General features: G+C 41.5%; 1 protein-coding gene across 1 annotated transcript; it reads right to left on the bottom strand.

Annotated features, from left to right (window-relative positions):
- Positions 1-375: 375 nt before the first annotated feature.
- elof1 (elongation factor 1) lies at positions 376-8,462 on the bottom strand. Its single transcript, XM_084329921.1, has 4 exons — positions 8,398-8,462; positions 6,725-6,856; positions 2,890-2,960; positions 376-1,073 (listed from the first exon to the last, which is right to left on the bottom strand). The coding sequence occupies exons 2-4, from the start codon at positions 6,838-6,840 to the stop codon at positions 1,009-1,011; spliced, it is 252 nt and encodes an 83-aa protein (XP_084186047.1). The 5' UTR covers positions 6,841-6,856; positions 8,398-8,462; the 3' UTR covers positions 376-1,008.
- Between the last annotated feature and the right edge of the window lie 4,077 nt (positions 8,463-12,539).

The raw sequence follows: 12,539 nt of genomic DNA, 5'->3' as shown, positions 1-12,539 counted from the left end.
CCATGTACTTATACTGTAAGCAGTGAGGATCCATGTACTTATACTGTAAGCAGTGATCCATGTACTTATACTGTAAGCAGTGAGGATCCATGTACTTATACTGTAAGCAGTGAGGATCCATGTACTTATACTGTAAGCAGTGAGGATCCATGTACTTATACTGTAAGCAGTGAGGATCCATGTACTTATACTGTAAGCAGTGAGGATCCATGCACTTATACTGTAAGCAGTGAGGATCCATGCACTTATACTGTAATACTTTACTTGATCTGAGACAATGCTTTTCATAGGCAGCTCAGAGGAAACAGAGAGGTACGGATGTAACAACAGCTCTGATTGGACGAGAAATGACATTCACCAAGTTTAAACAGTTGATTGAGTGTTTGCGTTGGTATTTATTTATTCAACCAACATGGCACCGTAATCGAAAAAGATTTCAAACGACACCCAACCCTAGTTCTAGCTAATAACACACAGGGCCGTCAGCCAATCAGATTGCTTGATCAAGACTAACTGTTGCATAATTAACAATAAATACCACACCATGAGTGACATTTTGATCATTTTGCAGACCGTTAATGCAATTCCCCAAACCCTTAATGAAATATGATTGTTGTATATACTGTTCAATAGAAAAACCTCCAGTTTCAGAGAACTATGACCTAGTGGGCAGTCGTATCGCCCAGCCTATACAGGCATACATCATACTGAGGCTCCCTATACTGAGCACCCACCAATATCTTCAAATCCAGTCAAGAAATCAAGGTCTGGAAATAAGTATGGAATTTTTTAAATAGGAATTATGCCAGAACCACATTAGATGTGTCGAAGTTTGTATAGGAATTTACAGGCGGGGGGACAAGTGTGTAACCAGCTAGTGTGATTTCCCTGCTCAACCCCGCCTCTTTGTATGCATCATTCTAGACACAACCCAGGGGAAGTGACCAATCACATGACAGGAATGTAAAGCGTGAGGTTAGAAAGGAATAGAGCGACAGGAAACTACTGCTACTGATTGGCTGCTTCACAGGCATCGATCCAATCACTGTAAACATCGACTGGTTCAGATAGATCTGGAGGGAGAAAGTTAAGGACATTCCAGACTGACTTGAGACAAGACTCGCATGCCGTTGAGAGCCATACACACTCCTACGCCGAGAGTTGGACGACGTTCCACGAAATTCGAAGCGGTGCTACCTATACCTCTTATTATTTTCCATTAACATATTGAATTAATATTATAGTACTGCCCCCCCCCCCCCTACCATATTTCTTTTATAAATAAGAATCAAAGACAAGTTGAAAAAAATGAAATTTAATTTCACGGCCTCTGTGTAGCCATGTTTATTCACTGTGTCCATTGACACATGGATGAACGCAGCCATAAAGGTATGGTTTCTTTGCACGGAAAAGACAATAGCACTATAGTCCTTTAACTTTTCTGATAACTACATCACTGCATAAGTGTTCAGAAAGCTTCATCTCTGGCTATTAGTGATACTCTGTATACATCCAATTCAACATTATAGACACATTTTTTATTAAGTAGTTACTTGTTTATAATGTAAATTTCTCTGCCATTTTTCATCAGATTGAAACAGTTTTTTGCTAGACATTCACAGAAAGGTAGAGAAACTAACTGCGTTATAATTTATGCCAATAATGTTCAGGTTTGTGGGAGATAATCCCAAAAAATAAGAGAAATAAGAAAGTAAATCGAGAAGTCAGATGCTTGACAGGGGCTGGCATGAGCTGGGTAGTGTAGTTTTTCGAATTTCGAAAGCCCATCGAAAGCCCTGGGTCTATTCCTTCAAAAGCCTACACTCACTTTTGGCTGCGCCACATTCTCATATTGGCGCATTCTTCCAATTCTCCTCTCACAATATTCACCCTCACTGAACTGAGTAATCTGAAAATTAGCATATCTGTGATGTCAGAGGTTTCTCAGCTGCATAATAACTAGGGATGTCCGATATTATCGGCCTACCGATATTATCGGCATTAAAATGTGATATAGAAAAATATCGGTATTCAAAAAAATATATATATATTTTTTTTTTACATTCATTTCTAGAACATTTATTTACCCAGGCAAGCAAGTAAGAACAAATTCAGATTTTATTTATTGTCAAAAGTATGCATAATGTTGTGTTAATTCCACAACAAGAGATATGTAATGTTAATTATCTGAAATTATTCCGTTTTTTGGGGGGGAAACCCTGCATATATCGGTATCGGTTGATATGGGTATCGGAAATTAAGAGTTGGACAATATCGGTATATCGGTATCGGTAAAAAAGCCAATATCGAGCATCCCTAATAATAACGCCCGCCCCCTCTGTTTGTTGCCACCAGGCCACACAGTGGTTTGAGCCCAGCCTCAAAACTGCTTAAGATCTTGAGGTAGAAAAATGCTGTTTTTGAGTACTTGATTAGAAATACAAAAAAAGTTTTTTTTTAAAAAAAAACTTACAGAGGTGTTCCATAGACTCACAGGAATTGTGTAAAATTGCCCAAATAGTGAAAGAAATAGTAAAATAGTTCCCCTTTAAAGTTGGACATGTGTGTTTCAGAGTTGTATTTAATGAGTTTAGCATAGTACAGTAGGAACGTATGGCTTCCTGGTTCAGAGCTCCTAATGGTAGGAGAGTAGGAAGAGAAGAACAAATGTATTGCAGGTTTTGGTCTTATGGTGAGCTATGTTGACAATAACATTTAAATGCATGCTTTTAAGTTCCATTATTCACTGTATGTATATATGCAACAATGAAAGTATGAAACTAATGTTGTGTAAATTTGCTCCTCACGACTAATTTCACCACAAAAAGTTATTATTTGCTGGAGAAGATTCAAACCAATATGTTGTTTTCGTTGGGTCAAAAAGGATACAGGTTATAGGAGTCTGGAACTCCTCCAGGCAGACGGTGCACGATATGATGCCCGTGTTGCGAGTACGCTCCCTGGAGAGAGAGACAAACAGAAAGAGCAGAAACAAGAGAAGATTAGTTTACTGGTAGTTATTCATAATATATACATACCGATTACCGATGTCAAACAGGCCAAATGTATACTGTCTGGAACGTGAACGTTTCACCCATGCTCCACAGCAGGTGCCAAGGAGCCTGCCGTGGAGCCTAGGAGAACACCTCTCCCAAAATGTAGCTGCACCGCAAGCACCTGTGATTTACGCTTTACCTCGCTCTGCATGGAAGAGGGATTAGCCTCCCCCAAAAAAGTTACGTGGAACTATACATGCTGGAAACCTGGTAAACACTGCAGCTAAAGAAAGAACCTATGTGGAACACAGACAGTGATTAGACCTTTGTCCACAGGTTGTGCTCAAGCCAGCCGTAAGGAGTGGAGCCAGTGCTCGTCGCTCACAGACGATTGGATCAGGCTGCAGTGGGCCTTCGCTCTGCCTTACATCCCAGGCTTCAAGCTAAAGGAGACGCGCGAGATGAGATGGGTGGGATTTACGGAGTAATAATCCCCTGTTTGAAAGTCAGGGCACCATGTTTGCATTTTCATTAACCTCATTACAGAATAGATCATAGTGTCTGGGTGATACACAAGAAGAGTCTGTTTCCCCTAAACACACGTTGCAGAAGACGATCGTCCGACTCGAAACATCGTGCTCTACGCACCTATCATTCCCCAAATATAGAAATGAATAACAGCTTTGGCATTCCGGTATAAAGATCATTACTTTGGGGGAAAAGCAGCATGAACACGAAACGTCTTTTGCCCCGACGTGTCCTCTGTGCTGCGCATCCCATCTCCATCATCAACTGGCATTTCCATCAAATCCAATTAAACCCTGGATCGTTTCAGGTGCACGCTGCTTTTCCCCCCACATCAAAGTAATGGTGTTTATACCGCAGATCAAGTACAGTCACGACAGCCCTCTTGGATATTGGGAGGACCTGGTGGGATCAAGATAATCCAGTTTTTTTTTTTATCCCAATCCTGTATTGTTTTGAAGATTTTATCCAGATTAAAGCATAGATTTGATTTCCTGATTTTATATCAAACTGATCTTAATCCTGTGTTTTGGTTTTGAACTACCCAAAATCCAAATATGATCCGATCAGAATAGGGATTAAAAGTTTTGAACTACTGGGGCCAGGGCATCAGAATGCCCAATGACTCTATGCAACACTAACCCATCCATCTACATTCATTGCACACACATCCACATGCACACACTGACTTTAAACATTCACCTTTAACACTTTCACTGCCACACACGAGATATCTCGGGTTTCCGATAGTTATGTTGAAAGCCACTCACGAGATTTCTCAGATTTTATTTTTTAGCGATCTGAAATCATATTGCATGACGCGAGCCTACCCGAGTATACCCGAGCGCCGCCGGCGATCATATGTGGAAAAAAGCGCCCCCTATCGTCTCCCAGATGACATAAGGGATTTTGGAATGGACTCAATGAAAATGGATGGGGGGAAAAATCCGGTACTCCACATTTTCCAGTCCACTGATCCAGCCGGGGTTACCACAGTTCATTCTGGAGCCTCTCAGCCCTGCAGAATCATGTGTACTACTGTATCACGTTGGATCCATACACTTATCGATTTTTTCCGAATGGTGATCAGGAATTGGAATATACCAGTTGGATACCATCTGATGTCAGGTAAGGAATCTATGTTATCAGTGTTAGGATAATCAGACTAATTTTGATGAAGATATAGGCTGTTTTGTGAAATGGGCTCTTTCGGTTTCACTGTAAAAGTCCTAGAGGAAATGAACATGGCGATTATCCGTGCGCGGCCCGAATGTGCTTGCGTGCACGTATAATATTGATCATCTAGCGTTTATTTGAAAACGATTCATAAATAGGCCGACGAATATCAACGTTCTGGAATATTCCAGTAAAAGACGATTATCATAGAATGGTCCAGAATGAACTGTTTTTTTTTTATCTCAAACCGGGTGCTTTTCTAAATGCTCTGAAACGGAAATGAAGCGATAAAAAACCAATCTGCCTTGACAGCACTGACTGGAAAAGTAGTCTTTGATAAGCGACGGGCAGATTAGACACATAGCCATAATTTAAAACATAGATTAGGCCATATTAACGTTAACATTGAAGTGGACCGTGGCATCAAGGGGGTAAAAAGGAAAACCCGGCGTGGCACTCAAAGTGTTAAAATTAACATTTTAAACATTACAGCATATTTTATTTATTCATAAAAACATTTGCATCACCTAATTTTTGCATTTTGTACATTTTAGTTTGGTATATTGTATATTATTTTGTATAGTGTTTTGTCTTTATTCTTTTAACTGTATGAAGCACAATCTCAGGAGCAGGGCTCTACAGTGCGACCATATTGCTCGCATATGCCCCTAAAAATATTTGTGTGCGAACCTCAAAAGTCTATTAGACGCACGGTGTGTGACTGCAGATTACAGCCTTCAGTCGTACTTTTTATTTCTCAGCTGAGAATCGTTAAAAAACTACAAGTCCCACATTGCACTCAAGCCAACGGTCCAATCACAGTAGAGTGAAGTGACTGGTTTCATGGGAAATAAAGCAAATGACCAATCGGAAGCTCTCATTTTGCTTGTTTACTTCCTGAAACTCCGGCATTGCGATCAGGGCTCTCGTTTTCCGAGACAGTAACTTATTATATAGTATCTCTCTTACCAATAGCAATAGATTTTAGAACACCTAGATTTATCGATAGCAATAGTAATATAACGTTAATGCAACAAAACGAATGCCTTGCTTTGTTAATCATAACGTTGATGCAGTAGCGTATGTCGGTGTGTTGGCTGTAACGGACATGACAATAACATAACGTGTACACATTAAAATTGCGATAATCAATTCTAACATTTTCAAATCGATGCAGTTGAATTTCCCCCTTAGGATCGATGCATTGTTACACCCCTACACCAAAGTCACTGGCCCACTGTGTATCTGTGTGTATAATAACTTGGCTAGCGTTATCAACAGCAGAGATGGGCTTCAATGGTCTACCTGACACGCAAACTCATAAACAATGTTTCTGTACTGGAGGTGTACAGTATTTCAATAGGCAACCGTGAAAGGATTATTTTTCTAGAAGAGCAACACAGCCAAAACATAGGCATTGTATGCATAAAAGGGGCTAAAGTTAAGTGACTGAACCTTTTGTAGCAGTAGTTTGATTTGATAGTTTATTTGATAGGGACAGCACATGTACATCAAGTACAAAATACAAAATGTAAACATGCAGGGTTGTAGTAAGAGCTAATGTACACACATGCACGCACAGTACAAATATACATTTATTTATAAAAAAAAAAAAAAACTCTTACTTGAAATATTTTCACTGTGCTCCTAAATATTTTTGGGTGCTCCTAAATTTCTTTGTGTGCTCCTAAATTTTTTCATTTAGGAGCACATGTGCTGCTTGGGAAAAAGGTTAGCGTAGAGCCCTGAGGAGGGTCATACAGAACCAAGAATTTCACTATAATGTACATGTACTTTATATGTGACAAATAAAACTGAACTTTAAAATAAAACCAAACTCTGCCACAGAAAACATCACCACCACCATCATGGCAGCAACTTCCACCCTTCCTCCTGTCCCTCCCAGTCTCCATTGTGTATGTTTCTACTGTTTCTCTACGCAAGAGAATGGAAGAGAGAGACAGATCTGCAGCAACCCACGGCTACGGTCTTAACTCGGGCGGCAAAGGACATCCGGCTTAACTTACATTTTTACATCGCAGGACTTCTCGTGGTTACAGAACGGGCAGGTGAACTGGGTGTCCAGATTCCCAGTCAGCTTTTTCTTGGGGGGCGGCTTTCTCTTTGACTTCCTGCGTCCCATTTTCCAGGTTGTGGATCTGCAGAGGAGAGATGGAAAGCTTGGTCCTCATGAAATAATGCACCCCCCCTCCCCCAGTCGATTAAACAGGCTGGTTTGGTCTTAGATTAGCCCCTTACGTGACTGCGATGTGCAAGCCAGGGGCTTTTGTAACCGCAGTCACTCTCAGCTATATAGCTACCAGGCTCGTTTGGACCACCAAGCACTGCTTCTGAGCTCGGGGTGGGTCAAAAATATATCAGATATGAATTTCAAAAAGGTACCCAGCGTACAATTAGGGGTTCACACAGCGACGCGCTGGGGTCTGAAAGCTCAGAGTTGCTAATAAACATTTTAAATCATAGCCTGGTGCGCATGCGCTGTGACACCAACGGCGAAATACACGGCTTCGCTCTCTGAGTACCACTCGTTTTATAACAATGATTTAAAATGTTTATTAGCAACTCCGAGCTTTCAGACCCCAGCGCGTCGCTGTGTGAAACCCTAATTGTACGCTGGGTACCTTTGAAATTCATATCTGATATATTTTTGACCCACCCCGAGCTCAGAAGCAGTGCTTGGTGGTCCAAACGAGCCTGGTAGCTATATAGCTGAGAGTGACTGCGGTTAGAAAAGCCCCTGGCTTGCACATCGCAGTCACGTAAGGGGCTAGTCTTAGATGACCCAAGACATTGTAAGTTGATTGTCGTTTTTTATTTGAGGGGGGGGGGGGGGGGGGGTAGGGTGCATGCTGAACGAGTTAAGCCATTTCCCTAAAACATCAGTATAATAACATCTACTAAATTCTATGAATATTAGTTGACGTACAATATATTTTGTCGAGGACTGTTGTCGTGTCCTTCCTTACCAAGTACCATCTCCTCAATTGATCTCGTTCACATCTCATTCACAGGGCATCATGTGGTTTGACAGCCAGTGAGCACACAGAGGCATGCCAGCAGGGTGCAATAACATGTGTGTGTGTGCGTCATAACAATCAGGTTTTGGGGTATGAATGAAACACACATGTTAAACTTGATTTAACTACACAAACAGGAAAGGTAGTTTAACTTAATCCAAATTAAAATGTTCAGGAGTAACGTCAAACCTTCACATCTGATCTGACCAGGAGGGTCATCCATTGAGTCGTGCGTCCATGCAACGTTACTCAAACACCACCGTGATGAAATCAATGGTCTCTAGTAATAACGTTACGATTATTGTAATATTTGGGTCACGTTTTCCGCCGATGTTACGGGTTATTTCCAGCATTAAAAAACAAGACTTAACTGGGACATATACACACATGTTTGATGCACTGAGCGCGAATAAGACTACAATGCTGCAACAACAACTAGCTCGCTAAGCTAACTTTAGCACCAGCGCTGCTCTCCTGTGACGGCTGCTAGCTAACAACAGCGAAGTTAGCTTGTTTGACAACGATGCTTAGAGAACTCCCATGCCTGAGCAAGTAATACAAGGAAGCAATTTCACACAGTATGCAATGCATGTTTTAATCTTTCTCAGAGTAACGTTACATAATTGGAATTAGATAACGCATTGATTAAGTTATTTTCTTACCAAATAATTGAACACGGTTGGCGGCGCTGACACTCTCTCCAGATCCTAGATAACCCGGATGCAGCCTCTCTCTGTAGCCTTCCTCTGATTGGACGTAATCGCCTTCTTCTTCTGCGACTGCTGTTGATTGGACGTGTAAAGGCTTCGGGTGTATTCATTGGCTCAAATCTTGACCCCCCACTTCGAGGGAGAATTTGACTTTATTATAATGAACAAAAACACTCGAATTCGAATGTATGATTTTTAGACTATTTTTTGTATTTGTATAGATGTAGCAGTACTGTCTATCTGTATGTCATGTATGTCATATTATGTTATGATGAATTGAAAATGGGGGACCCTGATGTAAACAAGACGAAAGTCTTTCTCTGGTCTGCATCCCCTTAACAATTGTGTGTATTGAGCTGTGTATTGTACTGTACTGTACCCATTCTGCAATCTGTTGATAAAATGTTCAATCAATCAATCAATGATCTCCCGGGAGGCACTCAGAAAGATAATTTATTGAATTATTTAGAATAAAGCTTTATTCTACTTTATTCACTTCAGCAGCAGAAATCGTCATTTTAACAACGTCTGGCCTCTGTAACATTACTTCATTTGACCTTTGATACTACTTTGGATGAAATAGAATAACCGAATAGAATAATCTCCTCCCTTCAAGGAACCTGATTTAGTTGCAATCATTTCAGTCTTTGCAAAGCCTGTTTTGTTTTCAGTTAGGCTGCCTCAACAAGTTATGGACTAGTTATACATAGCTATATCGGAGAACACCATTATAGTTATACCATTATATACACATACCATTATAGATATATCAGGATCAGCTTCATACTGGCTTCTGTCTGACCTGCAGCATCAAACCATACCTGCTCTGCCTCGACCTATTCTGAGTGGTTTCTCCTGACCCCCTGGGCATATGGCCCTGAGCCATCATCTTGTATCCCATCCTGTATACATACGCTTGCAGTTGTTCTTAGTTCTATTTATTACTTAATTTCACAATTCTCTTATATACTTTGATTCTATTAACATATATGCTTACTACGTGTATCTATTCTATTCACATATATGCTTACTACTTGTATCTATTACTATGTCCGCCCATCACAAACACGCAACCTGTCTAACGCCTGTCCCCATCTCCCTGTGAGTGGATGTCTCGTGGTGATGACCAAAGTGGTGGATGACCCATGGTGATGGCCAAGAGGATACGATCCTCTCTACGTCGCCCCCATACCTCAAATGGATCCGTTAATTAGCTCTATTCTATTTTCAATCTTTCAAAATGTTCTTATGTACCCCAGTTGCTATTGCATGTACATATTTGTGTTTTATTACACGTATATGTACATACATACCAACTGTCTCGCCTGTTTTATTCTCCACCCATTGATCATCCATAGCAACACTACTATCACCGACATCTAAGAAGGGAGATCCCCCCTTGAACGGCCCTTCTAAGGTTTCTCCCCTCCACATTGCCTGTGGTGCTTTTTTCCTATTGCTAGGTTTTTAGTGAGTTTTTCCTTACCTTCACTTGGGGTATGTCTGGGAGTGTTGCATTTATTTATTTTACTTTTTATTTTGGATTTCATGGTGTTTTTTGTTTTGTTCTTGATTTATTGTGATGTTTCTTGACTTGTTTAGAGAAGACGTGTCCGGCCCATGGGGACATTAATGTGTGTTGTCGGGCCTTACAAATAAATTTGATTTGATATACCAATATAGATATACCAGATCATCCTAGGCGACACAGCACCACAATAATCATGTTCATCGATTTCTCCTGCGCCTTCAACATCCTTCAGCCATTACGGCTAGTGTAGAAGCTCACAGTGATGCAGTTGGACCATTGCCATGGTGGCCTGGATCACTGACTACCTCACCAACAAACCAGAATAGGCTACATCAGACTGCAGGGCAGCCGGTCAGATGTGCTGGTGATCAACACCGGCACCCCCCCAAAGACCCTATGCAACACCTCCGTCTTCTGCTACAACTCAGGTATGTGCCACCTACACAAGTTCTCTGACCACTCCTCCATCATCAGTTACATCACAGACAAGGAGGAGGAATGCAGAGCCCTGGTGGAGAGCGTCGTAGGGTGGAGAAAAACCTCAGCAAGACCACGGAGCTGTTGGTGATCTATCAGCAGAACAAGAAGAGGCCCCCTACTCCCATCACTAGGGGAGGAGGTGGAGACCTACAAGTTCCTGGGAGTACACCTGAACAATAAACTGGACTGGACAGACAACAGCAAGGTCCTCTGCAGGAAGGCACAGAGCAGGCTGTCCTTCCTGAGGAGACTCAGGTCTAGGTGAGTAACAGGCTGCTGCAGTCGTTTTACCAGTCTGTAGTAGCCAGCGTCCTCTTCTTTGCTGTGGTTCCTGGGGGAGTAACATCAACTCAAGAGACACTAACAAACTGAACAAACTGGTGAGGAAGGCTAGCTCCGTAGTGGGAGTCGAACTGGACATTCTGGAGGAGGTTGTGGAGAGGAGAACAAAAAGGAATTGATTGATTGATTGATTGATTGATTGATTGATTGAAAAGTTTATTAACAGATTGCAGAATGGGTACAGACTAGTACAGTACAGCTCAATACATACAATTGTTAAGGGGATGCAGACAAGAGAAAGACTTTCGTCTTGTTTACATCAGGGTCCCCCATTTTCAATTCATCATAACATATATGACACACACGACATACAGATAGACAGCTGGACGTTATCCTGGATAGCCCTTCCCATCCACTCTATGATTATAACAGGGTGAGCTGTACATACGCTCATTATTGATACGTACCTGACTGTATGTCTCACCTGTTCACTCACCCAGAGATCCCGTTCAGATCAGATCAGATTTTGTTTTATTATCCTGTTTGGATCCTTATTCCACCTGTACCTCTCCTCTCCATCTCTCTTCACTGCCATTGCTGTTGCTGCTATGACACCTGAATTTCCCTACGGGGATGAATAAAGGTTTATTATTGTTTATCTTATCTATATAGTTTGATGCATTATTTTGAATAAAAAATGTATTAGATGTATTTGATAGAGGGAAGATTGTGGTATCATATAGAGATGTAGAGATGGCGAGGAATCCAAACATACAGGCCATCGCAAAGGGGGGTAAATCATGCTCAAAGGCTAAGCAACATTTTGACAGGACAATAATGGGCATGGACATTTTCAAAGGGGTTCCTTGACCTCTGACCTTACAGCCATGCCCAAGTTATGCTAGTCCCATGTAGTCTTGGGCCAAAAGCATGGATTTCCTTTTTGGATGCAAAGAAAATCTAAAAACGTGTTTTCATTCACATAGGTTGATGGCAGGGAACTGTCCCACCTCAATAAGATATGAGACGAACGTTACCGGTTACCCTGACACGGTGGGTGAGACTACAAGCTAAAATGTATTGTAATTCAAGTAGCTAATTCAGTGAGGCTATCACATCCAGGATCTCTGTTCCTTTGCAGCCCATTCTGTGGTCTGTCCATGGTTTCTAGCTCCCCCTAGTGGTAGTACTGGTGACCAGTGGTCCATGGACAGACCACTGAATGGGCTACACCAGTGGTTCTCAAACTTTTTACACCAAGTACCACCTGAGAACGTAGCTGGCTCTCCAAGTACCACCATATGACCGGCGTTAAAATACAGTCTATTCAGCTATGCACAGTTCACGCAGGAGGCAAATGTATTCCTAATACCATTATTTATTGTTAACTTTTGTCAGACACAGCCACAATGTACAAAGGGATAGCACTAGAACTAGCAAACGCTTCCACACAACTCATACAATGCAAGGAGCATTGAGAACATAATAACTAACATTCTCACATAGCAAGTGAGAAAATTAAGAACAACTGTATTTCAGCAAATGTACTTAATTCTCTCTCTATCTCTCTCTCTCTCTCTCTCTCTCTCTCTCTCTCTCTCTCTCTCTCTCTCTCTCACACAGCAAACAATTGTCCATCATTCTCTCTCACACACACACACACACACACACACACACACACACACACACACACACACACACACACACACACACACACACACACACACACACACACACACACACACACACACACACACATTTTGTTACAAAAACTTAATTTCCTGCATTCTGGTGCAGGAAT

Source organism: Notolepis coatsorum (genome assembly GCF_963971535.1).
Source record: "Notolepis coatsorum genome assembly, chromosome: 14".
NCBI classification, from domain to species: Eukaryota; Metazoa; Chordata; class Actinopteri; order Aulopiformes; family Paralepididae; genus Notolepis; species Notolepis coatsorum.
Note: the sequence above shows the minus strand (reverse complement) of the source record. Positions and strands in the feature narration are given on the sequence as shown.